At 40.4% G+C, this 16,539-nt stretch overlaps 1 protein-coding gene across 1 annotated transcript in view; it reads left to right on the top strand.

Moving 5' to 3' along the window:
* Positions 1 to 12,281, top strand: part of ULK2 (unc-51 like autophagy activating kinase 2) — a 41,116-nt gene extending 28,835 nt beyond the window's left edge. The window contains exons 18-28 of the mRNA XM_033004830.2: positions 186 to 266; positions 3,142 to 3,428; positions 3,552 to 3,745; positions 4,237 to 4,346; positions 5,178 to 5,330; positions 6,065 to 6,273; positions 7,575 to 7,753; positions 8,695 to 8,813; positions 9,176 to 9,333; positions 10,201 to 10,336; positions 10,438 to 12,281. Coding sequence (XP_032860721.1) covers positions 186 to 266; positions 3,142 to 3,428; positions 3,552 to 3,745; positions 4,237 to 4,346; positions 5,178 to 5,330; positions 6,065 to 6,273; positions 7,575 to 7,753; positions 8,695 to 8,813; positions 9,176 to 9,333; positions 10,201 to 10,336; positions 10,438 to 10,505 — 1,694 coding nt within the window. The 3' untranslated portion in view covers positions 10,506 to 12,281. The remainder of the gene's footprint in view (positions 1 to 185; positions 267 to 3,141; positions 3,429 to 3,551; positions 3,746 to 4,236; positions 4,347 to 5,177; positions 5,331 to 6,064; positions 6,274 to 7,574; positions 7,754 to 8,694; positions 8,814 to 9,175; positions 9,334 to 10,200; positions 10,337 to 10,437) is intronic.
* Positions 12,282 to 16,539: the final 4,258 nt, after the last annotated feature.

The following is a 16,539-nucleotide window of genomic DNA, read 5'->3' as shown; positions in this document are numbered from 1 at the left end:
GAGTTAATTCAGAACACTAATTGTTGAAACTCTCTTAAACCAAAATCTGCCCAACTAGGTCACATTTGCAGAAACGATTTATGTTAAATGACACAAAAGTAAACTAACCAGGTTTTATTTTGCTTTACCTTCATTTGTAGGTGAAGTATACAGTGTAAATTCACATTTTGATTTTGTTTGCATAGTTGGAACCATACCTGAGCAACTTGGACACTGTTGTTGTGGACAACTTCAAGGACATGAATCAAGGAGTAGAAACTTCTCAGGTGAGTGACTTTGGACAATACAACCAGTACTATTTTGATAGAGCTTCAGCAGCATTTTGTGAAGGGGGAGGAGAACCAACACTACATTATGGGTTAACAGGAGACACTGGGTAAGTGGTGCACAGAGTTTCTGTAGAAACTTAAAACCAGTTGTGGCTGTATCAAGCCAGTTTTCCCTGTAACTGATTCCTTACACCATAAGAGAACGACTGAAGTTTCTTTTTCTCAAGATGAAAAATCAACTCTGATAATGTCTGTCTTTAAACATGGATGGAAGTGGATGGATTATAATGAATAGTAGTAACATGCTTTTCAGAATCTGGTTTTGATAGACCAGCTCTGTCATGCCAGTCCTCAGAAAAGGGAGGAAGAGCTGCCAGTGTACAGCGTGCAGCACGTTTTCATCATTCCCTTGGGAAATTGGCTGGGCTCTGATGTTAGTGTTGCTAAGCATTCAGTAAGCTTTGCAAGTCATAAATTATTATGGTGTGCCAGCAAGGAAAAAAAAAAAAAAACCAACAAAACAAAACAAAACAAAACAAACAAACAAAAAAAAAAAAAAAAAAAAAAAAAAAAAACAACCAGAAAACCAAACCACACATCAGGGAGAAATAGGACTTGAAGATGTTCTGAGACTGTTAAAGATAGAATCACATTGTAATGACAGAAGGATTGAGTATAAGAATATGCAATTCAGCAATATGTTCTTTTGCTCTATGCGCACTTTGGGTGCATTTTCTTCCTTATCTAAAATACTAGTTGTACTCGTTATTTCGACTTTCTAAGAGGTGATGTTGAAACTGCATTGTGGGTTTTTGCCCTATTTAAACACTTTCTAAAATCATCTGGAAATGATAGTCTTTGTTTCTTGGAGTAGCCATACTTCAAGTATCTGGGAATAGTTTCATCCATATGAAATAGTTTCTATGACATGTCTCAAAAATTGCATTCATAATTGCTATGCCATTGGCAGTCTTAACAAAAGACAAAGAATGAGTGAATCCTCAGATTTGAAGTAGTCTCTTGTCTTAAAAAAAAAAAACAAAGGTGTGTGTGAAGAGAATACAAAGCAGTGTGTACACTTTTCTTGTTGCATTTTTTCTTTCAATATAATTATGTAGAGCTGTTGGTTTAATGCCTTTTGCCAGTGTCAGACTGACTTGTAGCATACCACAGCACTGGTTTTATGGCTGTAAGGGCTCTTAATGTTTCATTTCTTCATCTGCTTCCTGCATTCTTTTCCTACTTGACTTCATTTCTTAATTTCAAATGAATGCAGTGGTATTTCTATTTGTAAAATACCACAAATTGCAGCAAGTCTGTTTCTCAGCATTAAGTGGGTATGGGAAGCTCTCTTTTGCTTCTGGGTGAAGTGAGGTCATGCGTACTGAGATTTTCTAAGGACTGAAGAAAGACGTCTGTCATAATGTAGCTTCTGAACTAATTGAGCCTCTCTTGCCACCAGTGGCAGCAGAGGACAAACTTCTAATTCAGAAGCCTTTGCTGTGGTGGTAATGACACTAGAACAGTAACCAGTGAGATTTAAGACTGGTTTCTGAAACAACAGGTGAGGACTTTCAATTCTGTGAGACAGACAAGCAGAGGGATTTCAAACAAGCAAATTCTTGGCTGGGATGTTAATGAGAAATAGGCTTGATCCCTCTGCTGGAGCTGCAGGCAGAAAGGCTGTTCTAAAACATACTGTTTAATGGAGTGGAATGAAATCAAGATGAAGTAGCTCATATTCAAAATCTGTCTAGCAAAAGCATAGGCTTAGGAAGGTTGAAAGATGTGTTTTAACAGCTGGGCACTTTTACTGAGCAAACTGCAAGAAGTTTGTGGTGTTTTTGGAGCATACATTTATGAAATGGAGCCTATCTCAGAAGATTGTCTTGGCCAGCTCTTAAAAATCTTATCTAGTTAGTATGGTCCATTTTCAGTTTTGACTTATTTTTTTTTTTAAATGTGAGTGAAATTCTTTGAGGTTACAAAGATAGGCATTTTATCTGGGAAGCTGTGGCCATAAAGCTGAAGTCTTAAGTACTGTTTGTAACTTTGCACAGTTCCTCTTCATGAGACAAAAAAATATCGCAAGGAAGAGACCATTTCATCAAGTTTCAGGTTCCTTATTTTGAAAGAGAAAGGGTACCTTTGAGTAGGTGAGATGTTTATAAGAGGTATTTCCCCAAAGCCCTCTGTTTAAATGACTGCTTACAGCTCTTCCATTTCCCTTGGGAGAAACTTTCCACTCGTACTTAAGTGTGGACTTCTTTTGTAAAGATTCAGTCTGACAGACTAAAAAGTAAATAGCTGCCCAAAATAATGATACCAAACTGTTCCATATGAATAATTGGGTTCTTTTTAGTACCTAGTTTTCTTGCAGGAACCATGAAATGAGCTGCCTTTTGTGTCTGCAAATGAAGTCATGATGTACAGAACAAATCATTAACATGCAATGTTGCATTCACACCCTTGTTTGCAAGAATTCCAGTACTTGAGAACCTCTATTCAGCCTTGGCGGCTGCACTTTAAATTTCAGTATTGGTTATGCCATTCCTGCTGAATCCAACCACTTTATTTGTCTTGATGCAGATTGCCAGAGGTACTGCAGCTGCCAGTACAGCTGTCAGTCTGAAATCTTGCCTATTTGGCAGCTTGAACATCTCATCAGGGTAATGTAGCCTTAGTCCAAATAGCCAAGAGGCTAAATCTGTTCTCCTTGCCATCTAGTGAGCTGATGATTAAACATATCTCACAATGCTTGTGGTCCCATCTCCTTTCAGTTTATTATTGATCTCTGGCATTTTGGGCTTCATTGAGACATTTTCCAAGCGCTGCAAGTAGAATTTTACTTCATTGTTTTTCATCCCCACAGGTTCTCCAATACCACCACCTCAGTCTCCACAGTCACTTCTGATGGGAGCGAGGTTGCAGAGTGCTCCTACTCTCACAGATATTTACCAAAACAAGCAGAAGCTCAGAAAGCAGCATTCAGACCCAGTATGCCCATCCTATGCTGGGTATGGATACAGCCATTCTCCACAACCAAGTAGGCCAGGTAGCCTTGGAACATCACCAACCAAACATATGGGATCATCACCCAGGAGTTCAGACTGGCTGTTCAAAACTCCATTACCAACGATCATCGGCTCTCCTACTAAGGTTTGTTAAGTTTGCCACTGTCAGTAAAATGTGTAGTAGTAACACTCTGCCTGAAACTATTCTCAAGAATATTTTGGGGTTCTAACTTTGATTTTTGTGTGTTTTTGGTCCTGATTCTTAAAGGCAACAGCTCCTTTCAAAATACCTAAAACTCAAGCGTCCTCAAACTTGCTGGCCTTGGCTAATCGCCAGGGCTTGGTAGATACCCCATTGCAGCCTAAAGACATCACTGACCCAAGGGATTTCACGCACTTCCACTCGACCCAAGGAGGTGAAAAGCAGGCAGGAGAACAGCACAGTAAAACTACATTCGGCAGGTAGGCACTGTAGTACTTATAACCTGTAAAGATGGGTGGGTAACTTGGCAGAAATATGTATGTTGCACACAGCAACTCGGAGGGGAAGAGTGAGCTGTGAGGAGATGCTGAGGTTTGGTGTATACAACAGAAACATTTTGTACTGTGTATAAATATAGCATGGACTTCCTGGAGCACTTTGTGTTGCTGTCTAGTTCCCTTTTGTCTTGATTATCTGAATATGGAATTTCATTGCCTCTGTGAAGTTTTTTGCTTGAAAATCTATATGACAAAATTTACATTATAAATTTTTTAAGAGAAAAAGGTCTCTTATGGTTACCTCTATTTCAGTAGGTCCATGGTGAAGTGAGATTTCAAGCCTTTTTCTGTACTTTTGTTGAAGAATTCTCTATAATAAATACCAAGAATCTGAAAGTCATCCTTAGCTGCAAGTTAGATAGGAAGATCTTACTGAAGAACTTTGTTGTGAATTTATATATTTTCCTGTCTAGGTCTGTTAGTACTGGAAAGCTATCAGATCAACAGGTAAAGACTACCCTTGGTGGCCAGTTATATCAAGGCAGTACAGACAGCCTCAATACAGAGCGACCAATGGATACAGGTAAGGAACAGATTGATACATCCAAGCTGTCTTTATGTTCTAGGTTTTTTATGGAGTGCCAACTAGATACAGTTCAGCTTCCAACTTCGATAATTGGTTCTGACAATTTTTAGCCTCAGTACAGAAGGCTTTTTTTAAGCTTTAAGGGGATATGTTCCATTTCTCTAGCATAGCTGTAAAAATAACTGAGACAGGAAAGCATAAATTTCTGTGATAAACACAGAAATATCTCAACTGTCTATACTGGCTAGAGGGGTTTGGTTTTGTGTTTAATACAACATTTCTGACTGTTTCATTTCCTAATTCCACTTTGTTTTCATATGAAAACCAGCTTATATAATGATGGGTCTTTGTTTTTTTTTTTTTTTTTTCTCCTCCCTCCCCCAGCTTGTCCCTTGCCACAAGTGGCCACCAGAAGTTCTCAACTCATTTTTGTGCAGATGGAAGGAGTTCTGCAGACAGGGCTTGTCTTTAGCCTCCAGACCTGTCATGGTCTGCCTTTAGAATTTTTCTGTTGTATCTTTTGCTACAGGACTGGTGGTGTCCTCAGGCTCTCAGAGAGAGCCTCTGTTGTTCTCTCCTAGGCAAGAGTAGATCAGAGAGAGAGAGATTGAAAGTAAAAAGATGTGTAGATGCATCTTGACTCTTTTTGTGTATCGCCAAGGCTGTCCACTCAGCTTGTTTTATTTGCTGTCAGAACTTCTAACTAGTCCAAGTCTTAGATCTACATCAAAGCATGTTGTGTTGCAGTGCTCCAATTTGCTGCATATAATTACTTACTGGTATGATTATATGTAATAGGGACTAACTTGCTGAAATTTTCTCTTCCAGCTCCAGCAGGGGCCTATGGAATTGCAATGGCACCTCCTTCCATGGGAAGCGGGGCAAGTTCTCGGGCTGTCATGTTTACTGTTGGGTCCCCTCCAAGCAGTGCCACCCCTCCTACCTGCACCCATATGGTCCTCAGAACAAGAACCACCTCAGGTAAGACCTTCTTGACAACTGTGGACTGTTCTCAAATGCAGTATTTAAGTTTGCCCACTTCTTGGGCCAGTAACCTGATTACTGCCTTGCACAGCGGGTCCTTTAGGCCATACAGGAAAAGTGCTCTGTAAGGTAGGGATTAATATTGGACAACGTCTGACTTTTCTCTCCTAAAGAGAGGGCCAGAGGCATGGATTTACAGTACAGCGGTGTGTAACCTCCTGTGTCCACAGCTTTATTCCACCACAGGGAGTATAATAGATCTCTGTGACAAAGGTGGAGAGGAAAAGTTAGATTTCTGATTCTGCATATTTGCCTGCTGCTGTACATTGTACCAGAAGCAACACACAAGAGGTGTGAGCTGACTGCATTTCTGCATGTGTCAGCTATGTTGCCAAATATCAAAGATCTCAAGGCCTCCACTGCTCAGGATGAGCAGGAGTCTGCAGCATTGTGCTTTTGTGAACTGTAGCACAACCTTTGGTCTGTACTGTTGGACACTCTGCCTTGGAATCCTTGTCAGCCATTTCCCAGAACCTGTGTTATGAATCATCACTGTTCATTACGGTGTAGCCTTTGCATTCTCTACAGAGTGATGCAAGGAGCAATGAGGAGAGCCTCCCAAGAGTGAATCTGTGATGACTACTGATTTGTCATTTGCTATCACCTGCAGCCCCAGCATTACGAGATGGAACAACCTATTAGACTGAATGTGTGTGTTATTTTTCTTGTAGTTGGATCAAACAGTTCTGGAGGGTCTCTCTGCTCTACTAGTGGCCGTGTATATATGGGCTCTCCTCCTGGTATTTATATGGGTTCTTCTCCTCCGGGAGCCGAGGCAGCTCCAAGTCTGAAGTACATGCCTTATGGTACTTCGCCTCCCAGCTTAGAGGGCTTTATCACTTTTGAAGCTCCCGAATTGCCTGAGGAAACTTTAATGGAGGTATAGAAAAAATAATTTAATGTTTTATAATGTATAATACTGCTAAAACAGAGACATGGTAAAAACAGGACTGCTCAGTGCACTTCGTTGCTTCCTCTTCACTATCTCACATATTCCTTTTTAAGGTCTTGAAAATATTCCTGTATCAATTGTAGCAAATTTCTCTTTGGTAGTTATTCCTGGCATTTTATGTATTTGAATAGGTAACCAAAGGAACATGACTGCTTTTGTTCACCAGAGCCTTCCAAAGAGGCCTCTGTTTTAATGCCAAGTCTCTGGATGGGGGTGCTGACAGTAGCAATATCCCTCTGGGCATTGTTTTTAACTGCTTCTTCACAGTCAGTGGATGACATTAAATCCTACTTGTGGGAAGAGTGTCCTATATTTTTTTATAATGTGTGGAGGAGTGACACTTTGAAAACACAAATTGGGGTGGTCTTTCACCAGAATGCTATCCTTGGACTGTAAATTTTTCAAGACAGATTGCTGTTCTGTTTTCTCATTCACATCTTGCTGGAAGGTGTTTGGATCCCTATTGAATCTATATGTTATAACATGAATGTTTGACAGTACACTGTATTCTTCCCACAGATAGAGTTTAAAATGTATTTAGACCTGCATTACTAATGAAAAGATTACAAATATTGCTAAGATGTATTTGATTAGTTTTGAAGGCTAACTTTTTTTGACAGAGACTAGGCATGTAGTATCAGGTTTAGTCACCAAGAAGCCGTGAGTTGTTAGCTCCAGTTAAAGTTGTTCAGTTTAAATTGTAAATTTTGGCAACAGCCACCTTTTAACACAATGTAATTCTAGATCTAAGTGTAAATTAGAGTGAAGCAGATAAATATGAAGTTTTAGATTAGTTCTCATCTGGGTATCAAGTCTGTTATGTAATAAAAGCCAAATGTTCCTCCTGGCTTCTCATACAAGTGCCAAGCATACTTTTGGGTTGCTGATAATATAATAACAAGTAATACGTCCCACTTGTGATTCCTTTAGTTGCTCAGGTTTCAACAAACATAGAACTCTATGTCCCAATTCCTTTGGCTTTGTTGAAAGACTCTTAAGTATAAGCTACAGTATCTTGAAATCATTAACAAAGAGAGAACAAGTTAATATCTGTGATCTGTTTGGATCCATTTGGTTCTGTAGTCCCTAGTGCAGGCTCTACTACAATGTAATTTCTGTATAGAATTGACATACCAAGAAATCCTCAAATGATTAACAAGAGATTTAAGTGTACTTGTTTGCTTTATAGCTTATAATGGTTAAATTATTGTCGTCTTTCCCTCTGACAGAGAGAACATACAGATACACTGCGTCATCTAAACATGATGCTGACATTTACAGAATGTGTTCTGGATCTGACAGCAGTACGAGGAGGAAACCCAGACCTGTGTACTTCTGCAGTATCGCTGTACCAAATCCAAGAGAGCATAGTTGTTGATCAGATCAGCCAGCTAAGCAAAGAATGGGGGTAAGTATGCGGTCAGATAGTATCAAGAGAATTAGTGAATATTGAATACATCATTCATTGAATACGTATTCAAACTATGCCCTTTTTTTGGGGAGTAATTGTTTTACTGTATAGAATCTTTCATAGCAATAAGTTTTTAACAGCTGAAGACAGATCAGAAAGAGCAAAGGATAGAGACACATTTGCTAGCAGACAAATAAAAGGACAGTGTCTTCTGGCTTGCCACATAAGTTGGGGAAAGTGGTGGGGAGTTCAGGCTTGAGGTGTAGCAGTGCACTTCTAAGCTTGGGAATTTGTGTACCACCTTCTGTCAGATCTGAGCACTCACCTCTTCCTGTTGACCAGGCTGAAGCAGTTGCACTGAGGTGGAGGTTGGGAAGGGGGAAGGAGTGTCCAAATTTGACCTTTTTTTTATTGGAACCAATCAGCCCTAATACAAAATTAAAACCAAGGAGAAATATGAGAAATTTGGAGTGGTGGGAAAGGGCAGTTCCACTTCCTGCCTTCTTCCTGAAAAAAAAACCAACAACAACAAAAAAAAGACAAAAAAAAAAAAACAAACCTGCAAAGTGTTTGCTTTTCACAACTAAGAATTGCAGAGGCATAGGAAATGACCTTGTGAGAAAAGTACACCCAGTCACTTGTGGTAAGATGTTGACCTCGGGCAGCAAGTCCCCTCAAATAAGTGTTCCTTTTTAAAATGTCTACATTAAAGCTGCTGCTGCAGCTACTAGATGAGCAGATGTACTCTAAACCCGTGACAGAGTGTTTGTGAAGGGAAGGGAGGGGTGGAGTTGCATTTTAAAACATCTGTCTTCCTTTTCGGCTGCTGCTGGGTCCTATGTGAGATTGTGATTAAAAAGTGGTGTCTGCCCATGGCTTGAATGTGTTCAAGAAAGGTGTTTTGATTCATAATTACTCTTTTTTTCCCTGCTCCCTAGACAAGTAGAGCAGCTGGTGTTATATATGAAAGCTGCCCAGTTACTAGCATCTTCTCTGCATCTTGCCAAAGCACAGGTCAAATCGGGGAAACTGAACCCATCCACTGCTGTTAAGCAAGGTACATGCAACATAATCTAATTTGCTTTGCTTGCGAATTTTCTTTGCTGATACATGACTCAAAAAGCTTAAGTTGCAACATTTGTTTGTTTTCTTATGTATATGAAATTTGTAGATAAGTGTAATTGCACAGTTCTGATAGTAAACAAAGATACAGCGAGAAACTTAAGAAATTGGCAGTTCCTAACTTGAAATGGAAATTATTTGATATATACTTAATTCATAGAAGTGGCAGAGTAAATAAACATTAAAAGCACAAGTTTAAACAGATAGTGCTAGGAAAAGCTGGGGCTAGGCTATGCTGTTGTTTGGTTGGTTTTTTTTGGTGTGTTTTTTTTTAATTTCTTCTTACCTTTCCTCCAGTTGTGAAAAGCCTCAATGAGAGATACAAATTCTGTATCGGCATGTGCAAGAAACTGACGGAAAAGCTGAATCGTTTCTTTTCGGACAAGCAAAGGTTTATTGATGAAATCAACAGTGTAACTGCAGAAAAACTCATCTACAGCTGTGCTGTAGAAATGGTAAGCCACTCCTTTTACTTACATGATAGGACACTGAGATTAATTGCTTCCTTCTCTCACATACCTCTTCTACATAACCAGAAAATAGAATGTATGTTTCCAGAATTCTGTTCATGGTAATTTTTGGTAAGTCTTTCACTCTTTCCTGTCCTGCTTTAACTGTGGCCAAAGTTCCCAGCAGATACTGTTCCTCAGGGACATTTCCCCTACATCAGCACATTTGGTACATAAATACTAGTAAATGAACTCCTAAGCCACACAGCCCTGTGTGCTGAAGTCTCATACAGTAAGGGTTACTAAAGCGGAGAAGCAGCAGAAGTAGCTTAATCAATCTACCAGGTCAATTTGAAGATCAGCCTGTCCACACAGAGCAAAAATGGTAGCAAGCATGTGGAAGCTTTTTCATGTAATTGATAAACTTCGTATCTGCCATGGCACAGATGCAGTAACCAGGAAACTGAACTGCTTTTTTTGGTGAGAGGGAAGTCTTTTTAACATAGGTGTTACACAAAAGATACTGGCAAATATTGTGCTTAACCCTAATAATGGTGTAGTCATGCACTATTAATTTGTCTTCTTTACAAGAGAATGTAGATGTAAGAACAAACATATTTATTCATATGTTGTTGTAACGCATGTAAACACAAAAGATCAAAAAGTGCTTTTATAGCTTATATGTGCAGAATATCCTTAAGCACGGGTGATACATTCTCTCAGACTTCATTTTGTTGTCTTGCAGTTATAAAAACAGGTAAGCTAAATTAAGGCTCAAAAATAGTTTCTTAATGACACTTTTATATCATTCATTTTTCAATTCATTATTTGCCTAATGAGGTTTATGTGACTGAATCTCCTGAATGATTCCAGGTTCAGTCAGCAGCTCTGGATGAGATGTTTCAGCAAACTGAAGATATTACATATCGATACCACAAAGCAGCCCTGCTGCTGGAAGGACTGACTAAAATACTGCAAGACCCTGCAGATATAGAAAATGTACACAAGTGTAAGTTTACGTTGAATTATGAAAATCTTGAAAAGTACGTGGAAATAATGCATTGTAAAATAACACTGAAGTAATCACCTATTTTTCACCTCTGTTTGCAGATAAATCTAGCATCGAGCGAAGGCTTTCCGCACTTTGCTATAGCACAGTGGCTGTATATGAGCAGTAGAAATATCCCAAGGACCAGATGGTGTGAACATAAGGGACCACATCAGTGATACTGCACTTTTTTCACTACAGCTTAATTGTTGTCCTTGTTCTGCCCCACGTGGAAGATGATTCTTACAGTTCTGTGGTGACTACCAAAGAAACAGCAGCATATTCAAAGAGGAGAAATTCCAAAAGTATACTTGCCTTACCGATCCAGCAGCTCCTTCTTCTTCCTAGCAACAGAATTTAAAAGAATCTCTCTTCACATTTCAAACTGATCCTTGTACGTGTGCTTTGAACTTGAATGATCAGGGTTTGTTTTTCTTTTCCTCATGAGGTTTATAGAGAGTGGATCCTTCTGCATCAGGTACAAAAAGACATTTCCCTCAGAAGATTCCCTCAAAAGTTTGTGAAAATTATTTTTAAGTTGTCAGTAAAATGTGGCGGAGTGAATCTGGGAAACCTTAACCATGTGCAAGTGCTGTTCGAAGCTTTTGGGCTAATCTGGCTTCTGTCAGAGCTCCCATGTTGTAAACATGGCTCAGCTTGTCATATGAAGGGATGGTGAGAAAGCGCTGTCTTACACGGGGGAAAGATGGTAATGGAAGAAATTGCACTCCATCTGTGCAAAATCCCCAGTGGGTTTTCAACTGATGTGGATACAATTTGATGATCTTCTTCCAAAATATTTTGTTTTGCACTAATTTACTAAAGCAACTGTATATTCATTTTTGAAGAACTATATAAAAAACAATTAGAGAAAGAAGGCACAATGGACTTGGCTGAATTTAATTTCAGTGTACATAAAATTCTTTTCAGAATTTCAAATGTAGCTTCTAGAAGACTTTCAAACAAATTGTAAAAACTTGTATCCATGTGAACCTTTCCATTTTATACCTATTTGTCTAATACTTGAGTAACTACTGCTCTGGACTTTCTCAGTAATAGCAATGTTGAGTTGCTGGTTGTTTGCTTTTTATATAGATTTGGTTGCATCTTTTGTTGTGCATGCGATATGTGCATTAATGCCTGCAGTCTCTAGGGGTGTAATGACAGTCCTCTGTAGTTTGTTTCTTGGGCAGTATTACAATAAATACTGTAAACTGAAAGGTTCTGCAAGGAACCATGCAAAACCAGAAAATAATGTTGGGGTTTGAGATGCTGATAAATTGATGTAGAATATCTACATACAGTGTGTGAAAAATCATGATTATTTTGTGTGCATTTTGGGGGAGAGGTGGGAAGCTTCATTTAGCCTTATAGGCATTATCATTTCAAGCATCCCATGAGATGATCAGGACAGTGATTTGCAAAGTATTTAGGCAGATCAGCTTCTCTGGAAATGGTTCCTATACTTTATTTTTGGGACTTTTTTTGTTACTCAACTGCTTGAATACTTGAATAAACCATTCTCCAGGACAAAATCATTTTAATCCTCTTAAACACAGTGGTCTGAACTATTTGACAAAGTTGTACAGGGCTTACACATCAAAATATTGTTTCAGTGTTCGGATAACCATGTGTTTCCTTTACTTTGACAGAGTAATGTACTTTTTACCTTATTTATCTGTATGAAATTCCAACAGTTAATTTGAAAGTGTTTGTTTATATAATGTTTGTATTTTTAGGTCTTTAATACGGTGTTTCTACCTCTCCTTTGTAATTGCATGCATTATTCTTGAAACTAGGTAATAACTCACTGAACTGTTGCGTAATAGCCTTTTTATTATGGCCTGTATAAATGTATATTAAGGTAAAAATAAATACTGACACTAGAAGTGTTTCTATGGTAAAACTGAGTTTCTGTGTCTCTGTAACCAAAGGCCAATGGTGTTAACTTAAAAAACCAACCTGTCTGTACTGGGCTGGTTAAATCAGTTGCTGAATGTTCCCCTCAGCAGCTGGACATGCCACCAGGGCAGGATGGGGCAACCTGAGTGAGTTCCTTATCTCTGCATAGCTCTGGCACAAAGTGTCCTCGAGTTTGTTTTCCCCTGCTTTAGGAAAACAATTTACCCTGCACTTTTTTTGACTTTTTTTAAACTTCGGTTTGAAAACAAATATGCTAAGTAGGTTCCTGGGTAACAGCTGTATGTTCTTTCAACAAGGTGCTTATTTGTTGCCTCTTGTAAAGAGGAGCTGTCTGGGCTGCCAAAGCAGCATATACAGAGCTAGTTGACAAAAACTGGCAGTTGTTACAATTTCTGTCCAAACTTTACAAAGAACAGGCTTTGTCCACCTTGTAGCTAATATCCTCTCCCAGGCTGAGGTATGCTGAGGTAGCTCATATGTGGCTGTTGTATTTCCTAGTTGTACTGTCAATTTTTTCCCCAGTTTATTATTTAAAAAAACCCTACGGTTGTGACTGGTAGATAGAGAGGATGAGGAAGGAGTGACCAGGGAATGCTAATGATATGTCTGAACACAAATCTCAGAACAAAGCAAAAGCTTTAATGCACAAGTCTAGGAGATAGGCTGTTTTTCCCAGGAACTCACTGGTTTTTGTTGGTTTTCTTTTTTTTTTTTCCTCAGGATTCAAGCTCATTCTCCTTCCACTCTTGCCAGCAAGCCTACAGCTGCACAAACAGGAGGAGAAGAAAAGGGCTATTCTTGTTGGCTGTTTTCAGGAGGAGGAGACCAATGTTCATGGCCTGTCTTTCTGCATAAACTCATTCCACAAAGATCCTGAAGCTGTCCTCTGTCTTCAGCTCTCTGCGCTGAACAGCAGGTGCTTGTTTCTACCAAATACTTTTTTTTTCAGCCTTTTGAAAGATAGAACTTGAAAGGAGATATTTGATGTGCAGCTTTTCTAGTTCAGCTCTCTAGCATCTACTCAAGAGCACCGTGTTCCGTACTTGTTCCACTCTCTCCACAGTGTATCATGTTGACTGAGGAATCCAAAACACACTTTGACACTGACATTTGCTTTTTATAAGCAAGAAATTGAAATCTCAGCTCTTCCTCTGACACAGAGAACAAAATCTAGTTAATTTAACTTGCAACTAAGCTACTACAAATTATTCTGAGAAGCATTTTTCAGTTGAGAGGTGTGAGTTGTTCCTGGGGCTCACTAGGTTCTGCATACTTCTTGCTACTTTCTTGTACAGTGATGTCAAAGCATCGCCATCATCACCTCTGGGTTCAGAGGTAAACTGTTGCTATGATCCACTGGTGTCACAGCACTGTGCAGTGCACAGCCCAGCTGCACTGAAAAGGGAAGCTTTCTTTTTTGTCTAGAGCAAGTAAAGCTGGATACTGTTGCTTTCAAAGCATGTTGAGGCTTTGAAATTCAGATAGGCTGGCTTGTGACCAGACTTGTGACCTGCCTCCTTTTTGACTCCTGCTTCCTCTATTTTTCCTCTATTTTTTCGCATGGGTTCTTTTTGGTTGGTTTGGGGTTTTTTTGGTTTGTTTTTGTTGTTGTTTAATTTTGATCCTTGGACTTTTTTGTCTGCTCTGAACTCTGCTTGCTATCTTTTTTGACTGTCCAGGATGCCTTTAAGTCTTTAAGCAAATCTCCTTTCATCCTGAGCTTCCCTGTCCAACCTGAGCCACAGCCCTGTGGCTCTGTAAAAAGTGCCCCCATAGCTCCTCCTTTCTGTAGATCAGTGAAGTATATCTCAGTAACCCCTCTCTTGAGGTCTTTAAGTCAGCTGGAGCCCAGTCTAAGTAAGTCTTGGCACTGCTTCTTCGGACAAACACCTTTTCAATAGGCTTTTGTATGTGGCAGGCTCCCCCCTCCTCTTTGCCTGAAAGCAAACGAAGTGCCAGTGGTGCTGTTGAGTCTTGTTGCAGTCTTTGTGCCAATCATTTTCATTGTTTCTTTGTGTTGCTTTCACATTTTCCATGGCCCCAGCTATGTCTACAATGCAGCCCACAGACCATGGCTCTGTACTACACAGTATCTTGTTCTTGCAAATGTGAGATCAGCCACAGCTTTCAAAACAAGTGATGCCATAAATGAACTGAGCTGCATTTATTCATGTAGGTTCCTTAAAACCTCTCCCTGTTGTTAATCTTCTGTACCCGCTTTTATGATTGAGTGTTGTTTGGGCTTCTGTATCTGCCCATCTTGTGCCACTGGCCGGATTGTGTGACTTTTAGAAAATACTTGGAACTCAAGACGTTTAAGCAGAAATTGAGGAGTGTCAGCCTAGCTAAAAACTTGAATTTCTACGAGCGTAATGTGTGAGCTAAACCAACATTTATTGATTAGCTGTGTTATTTGCTGGACTCCTGAAACCAAATACTGCACAGCTTATCTTATAAACCAAAGTCCTCCCTCCCCAGACTCTGCTGGATGCTTTTGAGAGCAGGGCAAGAGACAGCAAAAAGGCATGCTCTGCCGGGCTCACCGCAGTGCCGTGCTATAATTGACTCAGTGCGAGGAATGAGAGCAAGGGGCTGAGAGGAATGGCCGGGAGAGGGGAGTCTCAGGCTCAGTTTCTCAATAAAACCTCTCTTGCTGCTGTAAGTATAGCCCTGGGGAGCAGAGCACCCCCAGCACTGCTTACTTCCCGATTCCTCTGGAGTTCAATTACTTTCCCATAAATAGTTCCCTTCTTTATTGTTTCTTAGTGACTGAATAAAAATAGAAAATACTGTCAGCTCCTAGGCGTGGGGAGCACGCTGCAGACCATGTGTTTCACTGGGTGCTGTCTGGGATATTCTTCCATCTCAAGATCCCACACTTCCCTGAAATCCACGTGTCTCGCCCAGCCACTCCAAGGAGACTCAACTGTTATTTTGCAATGCTTAAAACGCCCTCAACCATGTTTCCTGTCCATAATTGGCTAAAAGATGTCCCTGATGAGAACCAAAAGGGACTATCTCCCAGGATGCAGCACACTGCTGCACTCTCATTTCTGCAAATACAGAGAAGCCTTAAGACTGAGTTTCTGCAAAATCGTGGCACAGTACCAGCCTGCTGGCTACTGGGATGAACTGGGAGCTGGGACGCTGGCCTCTTGTGTGTGATGCCAAGCACAAGAAGCACTGCTGTGACATGAAAATCCTCAGGCTGAAGGGTGAGAATTTTACAGGCTCTTCGAGAATGACCACTGTGGAAAACATAGGTAAATAACCATCTCCCCACTCCTGCAGACATCCCTTGGTGGGCGCGCTGCCTGCAGAGGATGCATTGCAGTGCAATATTTCATGCTGAGAAAGACTTTTACTCTGATTGCAGTAGCATTAATTCCTTATCTAATTTTTCTTGGACCTCCAGACAGCGTGGTGCCTGGACAGAGCTCCTACCTGCAAGGATGCTAACAGGATCAAGGAGAGCATGTTTGCATCAGGTAATGCTCCTGCAAGGATCGTTCCCACTTCTCCCCGTCTCCCAGCTCCTTTACATGTATCACAATGCAAGGGCTCTGTCAAGCCCAGCCGTTTTTTCATTCATGTGTTGCCTCCAGCATGCAAATATTGGCAGCTGCTCTTCATTTTTTTTTTCCCTGCAGCAGACTGTTTACTGCTGAGATTTGTGCAATACCTTGTGAAATGTTCAGGTGCTGGCTGAGCCGCAGCCCGCGAGTTGTTAGCAAAAGCCAACTGACTTGACGAAAACCGAGCTTCGTGTTTGGGGGGGAGTCACAGCCTGCTGAGCTGAAGGGCACCCCCCAACCTCGGGAGAGCCACATTAATCTGGGGAAATGTCATGAAATGTGGGGGAGGGAGCGCGTGCTCCATGTTAGCTCCATCTGGGGATGAGCACCCAGCTGCTGACCCTGTGTGTCACAGAGGTGTGGGGTGAGCAGGGATTTAGCTGGGCATTGTTTCAGCTGAGGAGCATTAGCAATAAATGGCCTGTGTTTAAAAGTGTGTCAGAAACAGTAGTGCATAACAACCTGTGAATAATTTTCAAATAATCCCCTTGCATTTCTTAAAACAAGTTGTGGCATGACTATTTGTAACTGGAATGAGCCCAGCCTTCTCTCAGCTCCTCTCACTGCTTTTTTTTGTCTTGTTTCCCACGTGAGTGCTGTATCAAGGTCAATTCCACTGTCCTGGCTGGGTTATTCTTCTTGATTGCTTTGTCTCCTACACAACAC

This window comes from Tyto alba, unplaced genomic scaffold (genome assembly GCF_018691265.1).
Source record: "Tyto alba isolate M040663 unplaced genomic scaffold, T.alba_DEE_v4.0 Super-Scaffold_19, whole genome shotgun sequence".
NCBI lineage: Eukaryota > Metazoa > Chordata > Aves > Strigiformes > Tytonidae > Tyto > Tyto alba.
This window is presented reverse-complemented; position numbering and strand designations above follow the sequence as displayed.